At 36.4% G+C, this 23,695-nt stretch overlaps 1 protein-coding gene across 2 annotated transcripts in view; it reads right to left on the bottom strand.

The window, feature by feature from the left end:
* Positions 1-6,628: 6,628 nt before the first annotated feature.
* slc7a11 (solute carrier family 7 member 11) overlaps positions 6,629-23,695 on the bottom strand; it is a 39,965-nt gene continuing 22,898 nt past the window's right edge. The window contains exons 7-12 of one of the 2 annotated variants that reach the window (XM_066720145.1): positions 16,295-16,418; positions 11,965-12,068; positions 10,968-11,064; positions 10,536-10,685; positions 7,760-7,934; positions 6,629-6,925 (exon numbers count right to left, since the gene is read on the bottom strand). In XM_066720145.1, coding sequence (XP_066576242.1) covers positions 6,873-6,925; positions 7,760-7,934; positions 10,536-10,685; positions 10,968-11,064; positions 11,965-12,068; positions 16,295-16,418 — 703 coding nt within the window. In that variant the 3' untranslated portion in view covers positions 6,629-6,872. The remainder of the gene's footprint in view (positions 6,926-7,759; positions 7,935-10,535; positions 10,686-10,967; positions 11,065-11,964; positions 12,069-16,294; positions 16,419-23,695) is intronic. The other variant, XM_066720147.1, reaches the window with a different exon arrangement.

Here is a 23,695-nt window from a genome sequence, read left to right as displayed (position 1 = left end):
TGGCTCCCCCTTGTGACAGACTTCAAATGCAACCAGTTAATGTTTACCAGAAGTTCGGATCTCTTGATCATATCTTACAAACATAACACAATTAACTAAGCCAGTACCATTGAGCTTTTCTCATATTCATTGCATATTATATAATTATTCTACGTTATTGTGAATTGAAGGTGAGTTTTACCTTTAATTTGTCTTAAGGGAGTCTCCCTTTAGGGAAGTGCTGAATGTCACAGACTAAGTTCACTGCACATAGGTGTAACAACCTGTTTTGCCACAGCTGGATAGGACTAATCAAAGTTGGGAACAATTTTTTCTTTCAGAAAACCAAGGTTGCATCCTCAACCCAACATTATCATTCAATTGAATGTGTGCCCACGTAGTCGCAAGGGAGAACTAATGGGCAGAGACCGCAGGAAACACACAGTGGAACAGCGGAACACCACGTCCAAAGGACAAGTGCGAGCATCAAACAAAAAGAGCAGAGAGGAACTCACATCTGCTCTGGCAGCATAGCAGAACTAATTACAGGCAATGTAAGGGATGGAGCAGATTTCAAACATTCAGCCTGTAAAAACATGTGTGCAGCGTAGACCAGCTTGCCACAGTATAGACCTCAGTTAAGTGTACACCCCCAAAAAGCACCCAAGAGGTAGCCAGTTGGAATATGCTACTAGTTGCTGAGGCACCTGGAGGCTAGCTGACTCATAAGCCAAATAGCATCCACAATCCTGTGGGACAGGTGTTACTTTGACAATCCCTGTCCCAGTGTGTGATAACCATGGTGGACAAACAACTGATCTGTCTGGCACAGAACACATGTCCTGTCCACATAGCACATCAGAATCAGAGGGAACATATACAGGAGGCAGCGAGGCCACTGATGGACCAACATTTCCATGCTGTAGGATTGAGAACCACAGTGGGCAGTGTGCTGACTCTTGCGAGTTGAAAAGATCTGACAAACCGAGCTCTGGTAAATGTATTCAACACCTATGGATTGAGGCGCTATTTTGACAATATATTGTGGTGCTATTTTGATAAATAAGCCGAGGGGCTGTGCGAATACAGAATGAATCATCGCTCCATCATAACAGGAGAAGTGATGTGGGAGTCCGGAACCCCATACTCACTCAGCAAAGACTTCAGGAGCTGGAGTCCGAGTCTAATGAAAAATCCACTGTGAGAAATCCTCTCTAAAGCACCCAGGAAGGAGCAGATGCTGCCATCCAGTCCACGACTGTGAGATTTAGAGAAGAATATCAGGTATATAATAATATATATGTATATATAAAATACTATAAACACTAGTGGTGTGGAGTGAAAAAACCCGACACACACTGACAAACTTCTCTTGCGCTCATTGAAAAGGCAAAAGAGAGGTTTTGGCCTGTGCACAGTGAATATGAATATAGCCTGTGACAGGGTATGGGCCAAGGGGGTCACAGCCTATCAGCAGCTTTGCTATAACTGCTTCCTTCTGTAAAGAAAAGACAGTCTCTTGGGAACTGTTTTTTAATTGAAAAATAACTACACATAACAAGATGAACTGTCCAGTAATATACAAGTGTCCATCCACAGAAGCTGAATATAGACTAGTTATACTATAGTAACAAAAGTTAGGATAAGCACCACTTGATAATGGATTGCAGCAGAGGTCAAGTATTATAGTTTTCTTTTGAATGAAAGACATAATGACTGTTAGTATATACTGTCATATTTTGAGAAATAGCTCACTACTAGAATGGTTATTCCCAATATATCTATCAATACTGTCATTTTAACTGAGGGTGTAACAATGGTTCAAAGTGAATAGCTCTGAACAGTTTTCATTGCCTGCTCAAAGTACTGACAACTATCCTATAAACCACTTCTGGGGTCGACAGAAATGCACCAGGAAGAGATCACAGAGACCAGCTTCTTTTGTGTTACTGGAAACTACATCACAAGTAGTCCATCTATCATAAAGGCTGGCAACAATACATGCACAGGTAATATTCCCTCAACAATTCTGGTAATGTTTTACATATACAAATAAATATAAAGATACAACTATACATAGACAGATAAAAATTGCCTGCCAAAATAACTGAAAATATACATGTTTTTATGTAATACAAATTAAAATGAATTCATAGTATTCAGTTTTTTTCTTTTTTTCTTTTAAGGATTTTGCTATCCTATATACTAAGTATAGCACACAGCATTTAATATCTTACCCTGCCATGGAATTACTTATGGGATTCCTACATATACATTAGCTTAATCATTCTCCTCAATTGCTCACCTGTCATGCAATAATACACCCAATGAACCACTAAAACAGCAAGAATACATTTACTAAAGGCTTTGATGATCTTTTTCCACATAGCATTGCAAATAACTTTCCGGGAAATTAACCGGAGTTCAGTGCAGGACGCAAATGGTTTTGTTAGTGGTGCTGGGTCTTAGATTTTCATGATGGTTTCATAGACAGTTTGTCTACTGTTGAAATATTTGCTTCCATTCAGTCCCATCTCTGATGGCAATTATAAGATCACCATGGTAAAGCACCTGCCAAGAAGTTCCTAAAAAATACCGCAGTGTATGGATTAAGCCACTAATTGACTTCAGTTTTATTCCTGTAAAGAAGGGGATATCACCATGAAATAGTGTGATTATTGATAGTATGCATTCAAAAGGAAAGTAACAAAAGAAAATGCCATGTTCACTGTTAAGACTATTATTTTAGACAAGCAGCTTCCTTAAATCACTGTGTAATTTAACATTCAAATAATTACCACAATGATTTTCTATTTTTTAAAAGGTTTAGAAGAACGTATTCTGCAAAGAGTAATTCGATTAATACGTTAGATAATAGAAGCTTAGAAAGGATGTGTCTTTTCAGTCCATGGATGAGTCATAACCAGGGAAAGGAGGATGCTTCTGTAGTGTTGGTGGGCAACTATGTGGTACTGTTGGGGAAGGGAAATTCCAAACCAATGCACTACTATAGTGTTGATTTCACATGGGACTTTAATTTGAGATTTTAGTTTCTTGTGAGAATTCTAAATTCTATCCCTGGGCCTTGTTTTTAGTGCTTAAACTGGTGCCTAAAATAAAATCCCTACTCAAATTAAGTTTGCTAAATGCCCCACTTATTCACCTCATCTGCCAGAGGGTGACGCACTTCAGTGTTTGATGAAGGGAGTCCCGTTTTACCTGCAAAACACAGTGTGGTTCTCTGCAACTTAAAAACCCAATATCAATATATATTTGAATAATATTTCAAAGCGTAAACAGAGGTTATGCATAAAAGCATCAGGTCTTTGATGTGCATGCCTATTTTATTCCCCTGTGAGTGGCATGATGCTACCAAGACAAACACCCTGCATTTATTTGCATCTTACCTACAGCTATAAAACAGTCACCAGTGCCAGAAGCATTGGGACACACCTTTAATTGTATACCTACTGAAAACATCTTGGCTAGATTGCTGTGACTCTTCTGCTGAGGCTAAAGAAACTGAAGACATCTGTACATAAATTAAGGTGACCGATGCTGAAGCTTACTCAGTTTTCTTTTCAGTTTCTTTTTCTTGTTGTGTTTTTGGCAATACAGAATAAATCATTCCATGCTCATTCTGCTATATAGTGCAATTAGCATGCAACACATACAGTGGCTGAGATAACAATTGGCCAGATTTGCAAACTGAAAGAGGCTTCAACTGATTAGCAGCATTGAACCTGGTAAATGAATGGACTTCCAGTATTTTCAATATCAGGTCTCTCAAACATTTCTCTTTTAATGTAATGACAATTTTGAACATCTTCATTAATCATAATGCATAATCTTAATGCATATTCATGTGTTTCTTTCTTTCTTTTTATATAAGATGAACTGTATTGACTTTAATTAATGTAATGCAATGTAGTATACTCCAGACAATAGATTGCCTATTCAGAACATAAATAATGGCTTTAGATGTAGTCCTGGAATAAAGTACCTATGACAATAAGTTTAAAGACATACGCTGCACAGTGTCTCCAGAATAGCTTTATAATATGTATATAAACGTGGGCAGAATCGAATACAAAGATACAGAGATGTGACAATGGTGAATTTCCTTAAGTAGGTATACCAGCCAACACAGAGTACATTAAGTGACTAATACTTCTGTGTTGGTGTGTCGGAGCAATGGGGAAGTGTTCGTTTTTGAAAGGTTTCCGACCAAGCATTAATTTTGACAAGGAGCACAAAAAACCCTATTCAATTACTTTATGTTTGTTCTTGCTCCTGTAAATGCAGTATTTTGAACAGTTTGTGTGCAGAATTGAGGCTCATTGGTTTGCACAGGATAATCAGTGATTAGTGGACAGTGAAAAATGCTGTCCAATCAGTAGCAAGTAGCCTTCTTTTTAAGAAAGCACACCTGCATCAGTCACGCTTTTTGTTTTGATGAATGGCCTTGTAATACAGCAGTACCAAAAAAAGCAAGAACACAACCCCAAGCCAAACACAAACAGAATAATGCATTAGCAGCAAAGAATTACAAGAAAATAATTCCATCCTCCAGCATCAAATGCCACAAGAACATTTGCTGGAGTGTTACAGGCCAAAAAATGTAATTACTGTCACAGACAAACATTTCCACATACTTTGCAAATAACAGACATGTGCACACTGTTGCCTGCATATGTAAAACATAATCAAATATGTTATTAGTTATGTTATATAACTGTGTACTGTATACTTCACAGCTGTTTTTGCCATTTTTTGTGATGAGAGGGCCCCGGGAAGCTAGTTATGTCTAATGCTTTCTAAGTAACTGGTATAGGTAGTTTATATGTGTTAAATAACATTCCGTTATGGGTATTAAGCCAATGCCTGGAATATTTGCATTCTATGGGTAATGTGAACCTCTACAACATCTGTGAAAACTGTTACTCTAGTTAAAGTAATATTGGGATAAACCTGGATAAATATTTTTGAACAATGTTAATATTGGAACTGATGCAGGATAGTGCCCAATGCCCAACATTATTTGCAGCATTGTTGCAGCAAGATTGTGTAACCCATGTTAATATAAGCTTTGTGTATTTCTCCTGAGGGGCCAGGTGCAGTAGTTCTGTGTAACTTTTTAGGGAAAAAAACATCCAAGGCCATATAGAGAACAGAAGCCAAAGGATAAGTGTGTTAAAGTTTGGAATTCCTCACTGACGACCAATGGGAGTTATCTTCTATATGATAGTATGTTCTCCGGAGCGCTTTGTTATAGCTGAAAAAACTATTTTAGTATTATTCTAATTAAATCTAATTAATTAAAAGTGTCCCTTGTCTGCCGATCTATTGATGGAGTACATTTCTCCATATCAGGAACTATAGTTTCTATGCAGGACACCACAAGTGATCTCTGAGGGCCCTAAATCCCACAACACACTGATAGGGACACAGAAATATTTAATGTCTGACCTAAAGGCACATGTTGTGCTGGTTGGTACCTTTTTTCTTGTACTTGGGTACTGTGAAAGAATAATAATTTTGAGATAGCATTTATTTTGCCCATTGCAATCAAATACTGACATTATGCTGGGTTTGCCTCTCTTCCATTACATATCAATCTCTAGATAGATATAGACATCACCTGCCATAGGAGCCTTTGATTGTCTGGGTTCAGTGTGCACACTGCTTACAAACCTAAAGCATTTACCCTGTTGGGTTAGGGTGCCTGGGATTAACATCATAAGTGTTCTCATCATTGCTTTTAACCTCGTAACTCACATAATTATGTCACCCTTTAAAAACACAGTACCTTGATACGCTAAAAACACATTGTATATGGAATCTGCAAAGGATTTTTTTTTTCTTAATTTTATTTTAATAATTTTCACAGTAAATACAAACTACAACATTTAATAGCTAATACAGTGATAATGCAACATTTTGTAGCAGGGGGTGGATATTCACTGGAACATTTGGGATACAATTTGATTGATTGTCTGAGATAGTGTTAAAAGCCTAATGATACCACCAAGCTAGATTAGACAGTATGTCACAATTTTGTATTAATGAGGTAAGGCCAACTTGATACCAGGAAAGAGTATGACATTGATTCATGTTTCCATCACTTATATTGAGTCAGCATTGTGCAAACAAATTGAGAAACACAGGAGTTTTCCATGGGCATTGCAGCCTGCAGATTTGATTAAGTGAGTTCAAATAAAGTACATTTGTACAGCAAAATAAATAAAAAATAAAGGGCGTTACTGGCTTTAAACATTGTGTATTCTGTTTCAGTCAGGTTTGCAATAATTTCCACAACAGTGGAGGAGGGAAAAATCTTACAGTTATAGTTAAATCTTACAGTAAATCCTAAAACAATTACTCCTTATTAGTGACAAATTAGTGTATTGCATAATTTTTTGACTGTTATATCTTTCCCATTGTTATCTCCAGTGGTTTCCCTTTACCTGAGTGCATGTTTATTCTTAGACTTGTTAATCAAATTTTGTAATGTTTTAACTGGACTGTAGTACTGGGGCAACGGGAAATGGAATATATACAACATAGAGTTACACCAAGATTGTTGTCTTGGTTTGTTTCATATTTGCAGTAAATGGGCACATATAATTTAGTAACATCAACATCAACATTCAAATATACTTTTGTGAGTTTATTCTGTAACCTACTTCAATCCTTTGACACATGTCTAATACTAATACAGATATCATACTTTTAAGCCTTCTATAATTTTAAGGAGAATATAGAAAATAATATACCTCCAAACCTATTTTAACACAATTGCTTAGGCTGTACTGAACACACAGTGTTGTACTACCCTGTAGGGTAGATGACAGATATGGTCTACTTTTAAGTTCTTTGTGAAATATTAAATATTATTCAGGTGGAATAACTTGTAGAATGATCTGTAAGTACCTGGATATGGAATCTGTAAACAAATAAAAACATGAACAATTGTTGGTTAATAGGAGACTGCAACATATAAATAGGATATGCATTAATACATAACATGGTTCACAAGTTTTAGTCACAGGAGTTACAATATATTGATTTTATGAGCTTCCACTAGTGTGGTCTACTATTATAAGTAATCTAACATTGAGTGAAATGGCTTGCATCTCTTGATTTTCAAGATGTCAGTCATATCTGAAGCTGAAAAACATAAATTATAATTAGGTGTTCGGAATCTGGTAGAATTCTTTAATTATATTGGAAGGGATATTTAATATGTGTTAAAAAATAAATAATCAGGTAAAAAATGGGATGTGTTCAGAACTACACAACATCCACAAAGGAAAAATAAGAAACCTATTAACATACACAGTCTTAGCAAGAAAAAAAAACATATTGGGAGCTATTTTATATAGGCTTTGCAGGTAGAATAAAAGACAACAACCATGTCACCTTAAAATGAGAAACAAAAAAGGGAAAGTGGGCTATATATATATATATATATATATATATATATATATATATATATATATATATCAACATTTGTTCTATCAACGCCTGCTTTTAGTTTATATCAATACATATTGTCCATCAGTGTTTTTATTTGAATTGGATTGTGATTTTTGAATGTAATTATATGTTAATTTACTTAAATTTCTTATGCATCAGAGTAGAAAAATTAAAAAATATCTAAGGCTTTTAATTAGCAGCATACTGTACTGTATACTGCATACTGTATAAAATTCTCAAAGCAACAGAAGACACATGCAAGTAGGAATTCATCAATACATTATTTTAATTAATGTCATACCTGACATCTTTTGGAAGCACTTTGGCTTCTTGGACACAATGAAGAGGTAGTAGGCAGGGATACCGGTAAGTGTGATGGCAAATCCAATCCCAGTGTTGACTGGGTCAGAATAAAGCGAGAGAAAAACCATGAAGAAGCAGGTGAATGCAAAAAGGGCAGGGATAAACAAAGGAACCTGCAAAGTATTACAAAAAGAAAACAATGTTAGTTTGAGCCAATTTGATTTGTACATATATGAGAAATACTTTTTATTTTAAATAATAAACATTTGGAAAGATATGCTGTGCACCATACAGTCATAACAGTTTTTTTGTCTGCATATTGATTTGACAAAGCTTCCCATGCATGACAGAAAGAGGCCTGTACAAAATTGTATTAGTCACATTCAAAGATTATTTTGGGAGATCATTGATTTCAAAGGTGGAGCTAGCAATTATTAAATAATGTAAATTTACTAAATATCTACTTTGTATGGCTGAGTATATTTAATTACATTAAATATTGTTTTTATGTTTTATTTTTCTTTAAAGTGGAGATTACAAGTGGGGAAGCAAAATGACAGACTGAAAAATAAAAGGGGAGTTCAAAGCATGAGTGCGTATAATGCATGATTGGCACATGTGAAACTAACCTTGGTTATGAATGTTCACTTTAAAAATGAAGTCCATTGGAAGTAAGCAGTTAGAGTTAAACATATATACAGTACTGTGCAAAAGTTTTAGGCAGGTGTGGAAAAATGCTATAAAGTAAGAATTCTTACACAAATAGACATGTTAATAGATTGTTTTTATCAATTAACTAAATGCAAAGTGAATGAACAGAAGAACAATCTACATCAAATCAATATTTGCTATGACCACCCTTTGCCTTCAAAACAGCATCATTTCTTCTAGGTACACTTGCACACAGTTTGTGAAGGAACTCGGCAGGTAAGGTTGGCTGAAACATCTTGGAGAACTAACCACAGTTCTTCTGTGGATTTAGGCAGCCTCAGTTGCTTCTCTCTCTTCATGTAATCCCAGACAGACTCGATGCTGTTGAGATCAGGGCTCTGTGGAGGCCATACCATCACTTCCAGGACTCCTTGTTCTTCTTTACACTGAAGATAGTTCTTAATGACTTTTGCTGTATGTTTGGGGTTGTTGTCATAATGCAGAATACATTTGGGACCAATCAGATGCCTCCCTGATGGTATTGCATGATGGATAAGTATCTGCCTGTACTTCTCGGCATTGAGGAGACCATTAATTCTGACCAAATCCCCAACTCCATTTGCAGAAATGCAGTCTCAAACTTGCAAGGAACCTCCACCATGCTTCACTGTTGCCTGCAGACACTCATTCGTGTACCACTCTCCAGCCCTTCGGCGAACAAACTGCCTTCTGCTACAGCCAAATATTTCAGATTGTGACTCAACAGTCCAGAGCACCTGCTGCCATTTTTCTGCACCCCAGTTCCTGTGTTTTCATGCATAGTTGAGTCGCTCGGCCTTGTTGCTAAGTCGGAGGTATGGCTTTTTGGCCGCAAGTCTTCCATGAAGGCCACTTCTGACCAGACTTCTCCAGACAGTAGATGGGTGTACCAGGTTCCCACTGTTTTCTGCCCATTCTGAGCTGATGGCACTGCTGGACATCTTCCAATTGCGAAGGGAAGTAAGCATGATGTGTCTTTCATCTGCTGCAGTAAGTGTCCTTGGCCGACCACTGTGTCTGCAGTCCTCAACGTTGCCTGTTTCTTTGTGCTTCTTCAAAAGAGCTTGGACAGCACATCTGGAAACCCCTGTCTGCCTTCAAATTTCTGCCTAGAAGAATTGATGCTGTTTTGAAGGCAAAGGGTGATCACACCAAATATTGATTTGCTGTAGATTTTTCTTCTGTTCACTCACTTTGCTTTTAGTTAATTGATAAATATAATCTATTAACATGTCTAGCATTTTGAAAGCATTCTTACTTTACAGCATTTTTTCACACATGCCTAAAACTTTTGCACAGCACTATATATATTTTTAATTTGCATTTAGAGACTGCAGTTCTCTAACAGCTATAATATTCATATTTCATATGTTCACCCTCCTCTATTCATACTGCTCAACTTGAATTAAAAGTGTGCCCTCCCTTAGGGAATTGCAGCCAATTACAATTGCATAGGATTAGATGTCTATATAGCCTCCTAAGCACAGCCCCTGAGACGTGTAATTGCATACTGATTTACAAGTTTTCAAAATCCATTACATTGGGTTGCTACCTGGTGGCAACAATCATCTGTAATAACATGAGTTTTTACAAACCTACTGAAAAATAATGCTTATTAGATTTAAAATTAACAAAACAACAAGATAAAATTATAATCTGTGGACTCTAAACCAGTGCCCTTGGTCTTCCATTACTAAACCTGTAATTATATGTGGTCCTTTTAGTGTTGCTTACATAAAAATAAAAGGAGTGCTGCATTCCAGTAAAGTATAAACAAATTAGTAACTGAAGGCCATGGATGTCCTATCAGAAACATTATCATGGCCATTGTATTGATACACAGTCAAATGTTGCTGCTGCTTTCAGTCCTTGGTGCAATCCACTCCACAGGTCCACAGAACAGCTGCAGACAACACACTTACTGCTAATGTAAAGCAAAACATCCTGTACTGTCGTCTAGTTTTTGTTCCACCTCATCTCTTAGATTAATTGTATGTATTTAATTTACTTGCAAAATTGAACCAATGCAGCATTGTTTCTAGGTTGTTAGAAGGTGGGCATACCATTCAGATTTGATACATTACCTTAAAAGGACGATGCATTTCAGGGTGCTTGTATCTGAGGTAAATAAGGCCAACGACTGCAATTCCAATAAACAACCATCGCATAAAACTCATAAAGTTCAGCAAGCTGTAGATGTCTCCTAAGAACAACATCAGTAATGTCAAAGGGTACTGCAGACAAGAGGGGAAAAGGAAGAATGCGGGTAAGTATTCAACACTTGGGGGGAAAAAACCCAAACAAAAATAAAAAATAAATATAACAATAAATTATAGGGGCAAATTACTGAGGCAAACAAATTGACGTTGTCAGCATTTGGGGGGAAGCGCCTGTTCCCCCTCCTGTCCCCCACTAAACCTACACCTATGAAAGCTGAGATTATACAAATTTAATAATAACGAAAAATATAATTGTGTTTTGTTTGTTTTGTGTGCATCTTATTGTTTTATACTTACCAGCAATATTACTGCAGGGACCGGTGTATGCCGGCGAATATGGATCATGGAGAGTATTTTTGGAAGTTGACCCTCACGAGAGGCTACATAAAACATCCTAATTGAAAACAGTTGTACAGAGGTTGTTACACAACAAGTGGAACAGTGAAGTGCAGTGGCATGCTTCCTTCCAAATAGAGTCAATATAAGCCACAATAGTGGAGGGAATGAGCCTGTCTTACATATCTCATGCGTTTACATATAACATGTTAACTAATAGAAACTTAGACAATCTCATATTAAAAGATACATTGACTATTTAATATTAATTGGATTAGCATAGTATTGATTAGTTCTATTAACAACAACATTGCCTTCTAATAATATTTGTTATTTAACATACTACTGCTGGTTCTAAACATTGTTTATTAATGTATTTATTTTAAGAAATGTAATATTTGACTGATAATTTGATCTCATCATTCTGTAAAATGAATGCTTATTTTTCAGTTTTCATTCACTTTCAGTATTTTGTTAAATGTATTCCATGATCAATACAACTAAATTCATAAATACATAAAATACATCTTGATAGACTTGTTACAGTATTTTAACAAAAGTCACCAAATTGTATTAAATGGAATAGACATGGAGTACACTACACAGTTTTTGTGCAGCCTTGACAAGTGTCCTCATAAATAAATAAATAAATACATACATACATACATACATACATACATACATACATAAACAGCTGCTACGATGCATTAAATTCACTCATGTCAATGCTTGAAATGTATTCAGGTGTGGCAGATGCTAATGTTATAAGAGATTTGTGGAGGCTGTCAGCTTTCACTTAAATAAATTACAGCATGAAATGGGGATGTTCATTTGTCATAATGGGTCTCAGATCGAATTTTCAGTGTAAGTTGAGAACTTAAGGAAACAGAACATATTTGTTGCAAAGCACAGGCTATTCAAAATATTCAAACCCAGCAAATTATGTATGGCTACCCACCTAGAAATGGCAAACATGCTTCCAGTCATTGAACCAATGCAAGACATCGAAACAAATATTGGAACAGCTATTGAAAACTTTCCCATCAGCTTCTCTGCAAAAGTCTTTCAAAAAATACATAGTTATTTAGTATAATCTAACAATATTTTTCATGAGACTATGTTATCTTGGCCCAGTGTGCATCTCTGTTAGATATCACTATGTATTAATTATATTCTGATGAAATTGTATGTCAGGAAGTAAAACAAAAACAAACAAGGAACAAATGGTCATCATTCATTTAAAATCTGAGCAGTCCATAGCCAAGTCACCTGACCAAATCATAGTAAAGCCAGATACCAAATATATTCCCAATTATTAGTTCTGCATCCTGCCTGTTACATACTAATTGACTTAAAATGTTGACCCACCCAGAAATAGCAAACAACAATCATGTACTTGATAGCATTTGAGATCAATTAATCCACCAATAATTACAGGTTTATTGTACTCTACCAGCAGGGATTTTTCGGTATGTTTTAATCTGGATCTTTGATTGCTCAAAGTGCATCTCTGTAATGGCTTTTTATGTGGAAATGTTGGAGAGAATCGAATTTACTTAAGCTGATGCTCTAATTTAATGCATTTGCTAAACAGTTACTATTCACTATATAGTTTTTCCCTTTTTCAATTCTGCTAAATGTATTATGAAACAGATTTCAAAACATTCCAAAATGTATTTTTGATGTCCGACTAAAATAACGTAATACATTTAAAATAGTATTTGTTTAAAGCATTTAAATACAAACATTTGCAAAATGCGCAAAATTGTTATGTGGATAAGCAAATATTATCCATACTCCATTAAATACAGTGCCCTCCAGAATTATTGGCATCCTTGGTAAAAATGTCAGCTTGATCTTACACTCAAAATATGAGAGAAATCTAACCTTCAGTTGAGGTTAAATTATTCAAAGAAAAAAAACATCTTCATGAACAAATTCATATTTTTCTCAAAAACATGTGCATTGCCTTTTTTCTCATCTTCACCAAGGTACCAATAATTATGGAGGGCACTGTACACAGAAAACAGAATGTTTGAAATATGAAATTCAAATGTTTTTGGATTGATATGAAGCATAAATGTTTAAATGTTTCAGACATATTTTTTTTCCATTAGCATCATATCAAATCAAAAACAATCAGACAATACAAAATGACACCTTTATAACTGACATTTTTATCAAAATGGTTTACAATACTCCTTTCCTTTTTCTACTTCTTTCCCACATGATAAGTAAGTGATTTATAAGGAGAATTCTATCTTTCCACATATTTCCTCACATTAAGAGGAAGCCATCATCTTAGATGGATAAAGCAATATAAAAATCTAATTATGGACCCTATACTCTAGCAGGACTTATACTTTATCACGTGACATGACTGAATACTTTCTTCAGGCATGTCACATTTAACTTCTTAAAGTTAAAGTAAATCCCTGATGTAGGGATTCTTAAAACCCTTTTCTACTTATAACAGGCATTGAATCAAATAACCACAATGTAAAGTAAAATGTAAATACTTGAAAAGCAGGATCATATTTTGAATTGAAATAAAGTTGAACATATAATACAAACATTCCAAAGATCCTATGCTCTATGATGGACAAAATATTATGTTGTTCGTATTTTTTATTTATTTTTAAAGAGATGATAACACTGTGTAACATTTTTTTTTGGTTCCTGGGTAGTAAATGTTATTTCCGAATTGCTTATGCCTCAAAAGTATAGAAAATGGCAATTTTTCCACCCAAACTTTGCTTTTGTGACCAGGACAATGATATTTTGAAATTTACCTATTTTCCAGAACATTCCAGACAGATTCAGTGCTGAGTAAACTTGGAGTAACTTCTAGAACTTTCTAGAACTTTCCAGTAATATAAATAGTAAAATAAATACAGGGGTCTTCAGCCCACCAGATCAGTTCAGTTCCAGCTGTCTAATTGGATACATACTGTATCTGCATTTTTCTGAGATGGCATCAAGAGGCTGCAAGCATCTGGCAGACGCATTTTGCTATGTCTGCGGCCAATATATCAAGACAAAAGTGAAAAAGTACTCCGTGGAAGCATCTGCTAAGATGTGTGAGGCCTACAAGGCATATTTCGGCATGCCTGTCAGGGATCAAGACAAACCCTGGGCACCTCATTTCACCTGCGAGCACTGCAAAAAAAACATTAGTCATGGGTGAAATAAATGTATTTTTGTAGGATGGTACAGGAGGGAAAAGAGAGCCATGAAGTTCGCTATCCCAAGAATTTGGCGGGAACCCACTGACCACTCAAGCAACTGTTACTTCTGCATGGTGGACCCTTCCAAATGTTGCACTGGCAAGAATGCACCTGCTATCATGTATCCGGACCTTCCTTCATCCATCGCCCCGGTGCCACACTGCCACGAGCTCCCCGTACCCAGTCCTCCGCAGAGAGAGCAGCCGTGTTTAGAAGAGAGCAGCAAGTCAGAGAGCGAGGAAGACATTGTAGATCCAGATGACATTTTCAGAGGTGGAGCTGTGCAGAGAAACCCATACTACCCCAACCAAAAAGACCTCAACGACTTGATTAGAGATCTTGGTCTCACCAAGTCCAGTGCCGTGCTTTTGACGTCTAGGCTCAAGCAGTGGAACTTGTTGGATGAAAGTATGCAAGTCGCAGATCAGAGGAAGCATTACCAACATTTTTCCAGCTATCCGTCTGTTCCCCTGGCTCACTCGGTGCACCTCAAAGAGGATTACAACAGCATCAGGACCTTGCTGGACGTCTTGAAGTATGATGAGTATGGCTGGGAGGTCATAGGAGACTTCCTGATGGGTCTCCAAGGCGGTTTTACCAAGTTTCCCTGCTATGTTTGCCTTTGGGACAGCAGGGACACCAAGGCGCACTACCACAGGCGGGACTGGCCACAGGGGACCGAGTTCTCTGTGGGGAGGAACAGCGTCAAGTGGGAGCCACTGGTGGACCCCCGGAAGGTGCTGATGCCACCACTGCACATCAAATTGGACCTCATGAAACAATTTGTCAGAGCTCTAGATAAGGAGTCGGCAGCCTTCAAGTACCTTCAACACTTCTTCCCTAAGCTGTCTGAGGCAAAGGTCAAAGCCGGTGTCTTCATTGGACCAGAGATGAAGAAGATCCTGGAGTGCAATGAATTCCCCAAGAAGTTCACTAGTAAGGAGAAAGCGGCTTGGAACAGCTTTGTCGCAATGGTTCGGGGCTTCCTGGGCAATCACAAGGCCGAAAACTATGTGGAATAATAGCCATTTTCTATACTTTTAAGAAATAACACTTACTACCCAGGAACAAAAATTGTGTTACATAGTGTAATACATCAGAATTTCACCCACGCTCCCCCAAATGGGTAAAGCCATTTATGCACCACCCTACAAGCCTACATGACACACTATGCACTTCATCCAATGCACTGACTGGGATCTTCGAACTATTTATAACAATTTTGTGTGAAAGCAGTGATGCTGCAAAGATAATGAATGTATTATGCATTGATGTTTTTTGTCTCTGACCTAAGAGTAACTTGCGTACCGTACCTGTCTATGTCCCACATTTTAAGCATTACCTGTCTACTCTACCCAGGAGAAGACAATACAATTTAATAGCTTATAATCAAATATCTTAAGTATATAATTGCCTCCTCCCTCCATGGTACTTTCATAATCATAGTCTGACTCAGTTCCCTAATGCGTTTATATCACCTATATGTTGCTGAGGACTAACATTATGAGTAATTCAGGTATTGGAGTGAAAAGGAATAAACACTGTTTGACATGTGATATTTAGATTGACTGTAATATTTAGATGGTCAGAAATATGCACAGAATACAAATGGGTAACACTTAATAATAAGGTACTATTAATGTGTTATTAATAATTTATACATATTCAATGTGTGGTTATAAACACATTCTGAATTATATATAAATCAGTTATAGCAATATATAGAATGGTCACAAAGTCAAACAGATAGCTAATAAGTGTCCTTCTTTCAAATAATTAATGAACAGATTATGAAGCAAACTTCACTACTGCTTTGACATTCATCAACATAATGTATAAGTGGGACACTCTTTAGCTACTTGTTTGACTTTGTGGCCATTCCATGTATTTCTATATCTGAGTTAAACTAATTTATAATGCAGTACTAATGATTTATAAAGTATATGAATAATCTATTAAACGTTTATACATAATTAATAACACGTTAATAAGCAGCACAATGTTATAAAGTGTTACCAACAAAGGATTTGGCAATATTTCTTACACATTTTGATGACTTACCACAGCAACAGCTTCTGATGCAAGCAGCTCCTCAGCAGTCATTACAGTGTAATAGGCTACATTTGTTAACACGTAGCAAAAAGTGACAACTGCCATTGAGATACAAATAGCAAGGGGCATAGTTCTGAAAACAAGATTATACAGAAATGTTTTAGAGCACACATTAAAACTCATAACACTAAAATATGTACACAATATTTTAATAAGAATAGGTTGTATCAAACAACCTAGTCTGAATACCATTTGGAAATAACGAGAACATTATAAAAAACTGGCATTTACCATCATTTCTCAAAATACATACCACAGATTTTAATACATTATGAATTTAAAGCATATGCATTTCAAACAAATATACTTTAATTGCAAACATCAACAAATTGCAAACATCAACATAAATAATAATATAAAAAATAATATAAAAACAAGCATATATATTTCTAAAATGATCAAATATGTTAATAACATGAATATATAATTACCTTCTCAAAACATACTACAAACATTGATGAGCATGTTGTTTGTAAGTGTAATGGAAGCTCACACTTTTCACTAGGAAAGTTGCACAGCTTTGGACTTTGTCCTAAGACACTTGACATTTGATTTAATTGTTTGCTCAGAAGACATATGTCAGATATGATAAGATATGTGAGAATGAGAGAAGCACTTCCTTGCGCACACTTACAGCAAATTATCAGACTCTGATCAAAACAATCTGCATCAGAATCACACACCTGGCAGTGATACGCACCTGCTGACTATAAAATTACTTTTCTCCTGCTCTATTGGTGCATTGTACCACAAGGGAAGTGTAGGAGGGCAAAGGATTGTGAAAAGAAACCCGATAAAGAATAATCAGAAAGAGTTTTTGGAGATCTCAGGTATGTGACAACCCCCTTGGAGTACTCAAACTTGGATTGACTACCAACTGCACTTATTGAAGTGTAAAGACATTCATGATCTAGGTCCTAGGATGTTCCATTGCAAATACATAATTCATAATTCAGATGATTAGTGAAACTTTTTTTTTTTGCTACTGATTGTTTGATACAGGAAGAAAGTTGAATTAGCATCATAATATAAGAGGGGAAAAAGGAAAGAGAAATTATTGCAGTTAAATATTGGAAAATGTGAGTGTTATATCTACCAAAAATTATTATTTCTTTCAGAACTCATTTCAAGTAATGAAAAAGTTATTATTGATATGTTTAATGTAGTTGAAAGCTTTGACTGGTGAATTTAGAGCTCAATACAGCATGGAAACCTATCAATCCTGGGATCGTAGTTTGAGACTGGCAATTTGGTTGAAGTTTTTATTTAATCAAGTCTAAACTGATGTTGTATTATACATATTCTACGGACGCCAAGGAGTGCAAAAGCAAATCAAACTCATTAACATTAACGTTGCAGCAACCACAGAAGAGAAAGGGCTGGTAACATTTGAAACACGTCAACAGCATTCGCAAAAAGGCGTTGCTGCAACCAGGATGGAGAGGGGTGGTAACTTTGAAAAAACATCAGCAACCAGTGGAGAGAAAGGGGTGGAAACATCTGAAAAATGACAGCGGCATTGAAAAAACACCAACACATCCCAGAGAAAACAGCAGTGACATTTAGAAAATGTGTGGCTGAAATAGGGTCCTGTGGCGGAAATAGCTGAGGTGGAAATAGGATTCTGTGGAGGAAATAGGATTGTGTGGTGGCAAAGACATATTCCAAGACGCTCGCCTAGTTTCCCATTTCTGCCATTTTGACACATCGCTCTCAATGTTTGTGGACAATTTCTGCTATGTTTAGGGTTACCATGGCTCCAAAAATCTTGTTAATATCTAAGTAGCCAATATGTAAATACGATCAAAGCAACATCCCTGTGTTCTGTAGCAATTCCACCACAGGATTAATCTCAGCAAAGGTTTAGCTAATGCAAGTTATAGGTAAATATACTTTTCAGTTTAGGTGGAATTTGGAAATCCTGTTCTGTCTCAAAGCATCCCTATACAATTATCTGGAGCCATATGTAGCTCTAGTTACTGATGTAGGTAATTGCAGAGCTGTATCCTGGTAATGGGCTATTAGCTTAATAATACTCTTAAATAAGTGTTTATTATTATATATTTATTTATTTAGTTAGTTAAATGGTTCATTTACACATTAATGTAGTTCAGTTTAGTCCCAATCCCGTTCGGTCTCACATCCTCCGATTAATGCTGGGTCACGATTTTAAACCCGATTTGGCCTTCACGACGAATCAGCCCTGATCGTCACAAGCATCTGGTCGGGCGCGTCCCGCTGCCGATGCTCGTGTATTGAGAGACTCACGATCGTAAGCTCGTCGGAGCCGCTACGACTTTATTAAACGTGTTTATATTTACGACTCGATCAGCGCCGATCGTGGAGAGTGACGTGATCAGCAGCCAATGAGAGCCGAGCTGACTGAAGAAGAGAAAAGAAACAGAATAATAAACATGACAGGAGAATAAGATTTTCATACGTATTTATTAAAATACTTCAAATACCAATGGTTGTTTCGGCGCAGGTTATTTAAAATACTCTAATACAGGGAAAATAATATTTTCAAATACCAATTAGTATCTGTAATTGACCAGGTCTGCGCTAAATTTCGACCCTACAATGCGATGATCATACTGTAGGATGGATAGAGCTGTGTGTTACTCAGCTGCAGCTCTCACGGCCGTGTCTTCACACTCATCCTCTTTTCTCTGCGCTTTGTGTGTTTGTCCGACACACGAACACGGACAGCAACAGCCGTTTGTAGTCGTGTTCTTGTTGCGCAGATTTCCGCAGTTTTGCACAGATCTGCAGAAATCCACTGATCCCATTGGTGGAGCAGCGCAGATCTGCGCATGACTGTGGACATCTGCACTTTACGAATGTGACCTGTACATGTGCATGTGTCCGTGTGTGTTGACCTTTTATCTGGATGGATCACTGTAATTCTGCAAGATGTGGGGAGTTTGGAGGCTGTGACGCAGGTCGCCACGATAAGGGTTTCAGATCAGTGGTGCAGTGTGTGTCCTATACTGTGTGTGCGCTCCTTCACGACACAAAATACATACTTTCGGTGCAAAATAGTGGTTAAGTGTCACCTGCGCACTGTTCACAAAATCGGGTCAGATTGTAGAAATCGCGTAGTGTGACTCCAGCATAATTTGAAGCCACGGTAACCGTAAACATAGCAGAGATTGTCCACAAACATCGAGAGCGATGTATCAAAATGGCAGAAATGGGAAACTAGGCGAGTGTCTTGGAATATGTCCTTGCCGCCACAGAATCCTATTTCCGCCACACAATCTTATTTCCGCCACACAATCCTATTTCTGCCTCAGCTATTTCCGCCACGTGTTTTCTAAATGTCACTGCTGTTTTCTCTGGGATGTGTTGGTGTTTTTTCAATGCCGCTGTCATTTTTCAGATGTTTCCACCCCTTTCTCTCCACTGGTTGCTGACGTTTTTTCAAAGTTACCGCCCCTCTCTCTCCTGGTTGCAGCAACGCCTTTTTGCGAACGCTGTTGACGTGTTTCAAATGTTACCAGCCCTTTCTCGTCTGTGGTTGCTGCAACATCCTGTTAACGAGTTTGTTTTGCTTTTGCACTTCTCGGCTTCCGTAATATTCCATTGCTAAAGGGACAGATGTATATGCTAAATGATCTTGATGATGATACACAGGTTCACTAGTTGTGACCTACTGCTCACCATTTTCAAATGTCCATATTTGAAGAAATCCATATTAAAAGATCTCTAGGGACCTGTAAGAAGAGGTAAAGTGACAGAGAAAGGTTAAAAAGAATCAGAGTCTAAGAAAAATTGTTTATGGAATAAAAAATAAAAAAATTGATTTAATAGAAAAGTATGTACTGAGATCATACAAAATAAGAAAAAATATATATATTAAAGCTTTTGACGAGTCAAATGCCATACCAATGGCTGTTATTAATATTGTTGTTTGAGTTCTTACACATGTACTTTTATTTGTGCCCAGTAAACATTATTTAAATCATCTATTATAATATTTTCAATTAAAACACAAGTTGCTGAAAGCTCAAGAATATGTAATTTTCTGTCTGGGACATCTTTGTAAATTTGTAAAGTCGAAATAAGGAGATAGTTTGTCAAACTTATGAGATAGTATCTCATAATTATGACTTACTAAGTCGAAATAACGAGATAGTAAGTTCTAATTATGTGAGAGTAAGTCCTAATTACAAGAGACTAAATCAAAATGATGACATCGTAAGTCAGGTACTAAGTCAAAAGTATGAGATTAATTGGTTGATTGGTGTGCTTGTTTTATCCTTACCCTGGTTATTATGCATATGAAAATACGTGTGTGTAATACTGGCCCATCTGTAATTGCTAATGGTGGATTTACAATGTCATATGAACATTAATACAGAGATGTGCACATCCTGTTTTGTATAGTGCTAAATGAATTATATCCTGTGTATATTGATTATTTTGGGGTGGTGGGTTGTTAATGTATACTGAGGCAGGGTTTTTGGGATATGGTTATATAAAATTGGTTTCTATTGGAAACTGCATATAATTCCATTAGCACTAACTTCAATGAACTGAATGATGCATTGATAAGGCTTTGTTGAACATTAATAACATTTGTTCAGTTGGTAATAACTGTTTATGCTAATACTATTGTTCTTGTTTTGTGGACTGCCAGCTTAAGAGATAATGCAGGCACACTTATTTTCTTGGACACATATGGACTTTTCCATGGATAATTAATGGACAATTGTATAAGGAACTATTGGAATGGCCTTGTTTGTGGTCTATGAAATTATGATACAAGTCTTTGTTGGTCTGATATGGGCTATGTTGGCACAGGGTGCAGCAGTATTACTATTTTCTATTCTATCGTGTATGCTGGTGGTGGTTGTGTTTTTTCCTGTATTTATGGTGGCAGTTACCCACATGGCATCCGAACACTAATACTTTCGTTAAGCATGCCGTCGCAAGCTCATAGAAGGCTTCCTCTATATCCACCCCTCTCTCTCTCTCTCTCTCTCTCTCTCTCTCTCTCTCTCTCTCTCTATATATATATATATATATATATATATATATATATATATTCTGTGTTTGTTTCATATACATTTTCAAAGAATAAAATGTCCTTCAGTGTCAAAGTGATTGCTTCTTAAAGTTTGACAATTAGGCCATGTCCTTACCATCAATACATTATTGCCAAATATATTCAAGTTACCAGTACTCAGATATGACCATTAATGGAAAATAGACTAGCCCCACTCTTGGATAAAAAATATTTAATTTCCATAATAGCTGTGTACCTTACACAACTGGCAATGAAGGTTGACAGGTGGAGGCAACAGATTGCAGAAAAACAGTATCCAAAACTCTAATACCTTGGGAACATATTCAAATGATATTTACACTTCAAAATGAAAGCGTACCACAACATTTAGGAGGCTGCTGTGTTGTAGTAAAATATTCCAACATTTTGCTAGTAAAGGAAAACATGCATCCAAAATGCCTAATCAAATAAAATACAACATCTGGATTTTTTTGTCCTGTGTAAATTATTGAAAATATGTTGGGTTTTTTCTGCAAAAAACGCTTCTTTATTAAAAATGTGATATTGGCACAATATTACGTTTTTTCTTAAGGAACTGGCTGCAGACTATCTTTTCATTTGGAAAAAAGTTCTGAAGATTTCATTCATATCAATTTGACAAAAGATGTGACTAACACAAGACACCCTTGCTTACATGACCTCAATCAATAGTGAATTTAGGTGTAAAATTGCACATAGGTTTGTATTACTGCTACTGATTCCAGTTTGGGGTTTCAAGTTGGTAGTGGTGTGTGTGTGGGGGGGGGGGGGAAGGGGGGATTTTTTTTTAATTCAATTTTAGACTCTCCAGTTATTTTATCTTTATTTTATCAATTACTAGACTCAACTGAATGCTATAAATTGCATGGAATACATGTTGTCAAAGCCAACTGCTATTTCTTTCACTGCCAGAGGCCAGAATGAAATGTAGGATTTGATGTAGATAGAAGAGCTAACACCCTGAACCTGGAGGAATCTTGGGTGCCACAGGAGCTGTTTATGTGAGAACAACCAACTATTCCCCCACCAGCTCCAACCCGTCTTTACCTGACAGTGCTTAGGCAATTGTGCACTGCCCCCCTGGGAACTCAGTGCCATGTGCTGAATTCAGGATCAGAAGGTCCAGTCTATAGAACACAATCTGCCCTCTGGAAGAGTGCTTTTACATTCTGATTTTAAAATAATAAAACAAAAATCTATATATCAGTGACACTGTACCTGCCAAAACAAAAACCCTGCAGCATAACTCATATTATATTGTAATACTAAGACTTTTGATAGAAATTGGACTGAATCTAAAGCTATCCTGGTATTCTCAATATATGGAAAAGCATTTAAACAAGTAGGCCATAATATGGTGCATCACACTGGCCTAACTCTTTTTGTTGTTTTTGTTGTTTTCTTTTTGTGTTGTATATTTTTCCTCTGAGTCTCCTTTATTAATTATTTCCCCCTTGATTTGGTGCCTTACTTTGGGCAAGTGGCACACGTATACGTAAAAGGGAGGTAACATCCCACTCCCATTCCAATGCAAAAAGCTTTCTTTGTTATCCCCACCACACTAACATAATAATAATAATAATAATAATAATAATAATAATAATAATAATAATAATAATAATAATAATATAATATGCAAGGCATTGTGGTTGAAAGTGAAAACGTTATCCAGGTAAGGTTTTTCCACCAGGAAACAACAATGCCTAAATGTTAGCCTGTTGAAGCTTCTCCAGTGATACTGGGTTTATTGTTTCTATGATATCCAATGTAATTCAATTCCTAATGTGCTATTATTACCAAGGAACAGTGTGTCACTTCAAAATTCTGTTCACTTCCAGGGGAATGTAATTTAATTGCATTGGTTTATTGTAATTATCATGACACACAATGTAATTACATTCCGGTCACCTTTTATTACCAGGGAACAGTGCACCACTTCAAAATACACTTTCAAATAGGGTGACCAGATTTTCAAAAGTAGAAAATGAGACATATTGAAAAAATATTAATAAAAAAAATTACATCACTTAAAATATGGTATTTGGTATACATATATGGTATACAGTCCCCATGTATGCTGTACTGATTCAGTGTCCTAACATAAAAGTTTCCTTACACAGTATTATGAATACGCCTTACAACATTCTGCGATCCATAACTTACTCAAACTGTTTTTCACAAATTCAGTGTTAGCAAATTCAGAGTTTTCCTGAATAACTTCCACATAAGCTTAATCAATTAGAATAAGTGTCTGCTAAATAAATTAATCATAAATCTATAACATCATTTGAGGCATCAAC

The sequence above is a fragment of the Amia ocellicauda genome, chromosome 13 (genome assembly GCF_036373705.1).
Source record: "Amia ocellicauda isolate fAmiCal2 chromosome 13, fAmiCal2.hap1, whole genome shotgun sequence".
Lineage (NCBI taxonomy): Eukaryota > Metazoa > Chordata > Actinopteri > Amiiformes > Amiidae > Amia > Amia ocellicauda.
Note: the sequence above shows the minus strand (reverse complement) of the source record. Positions and strands in the feature narration are given on the sequence as shown.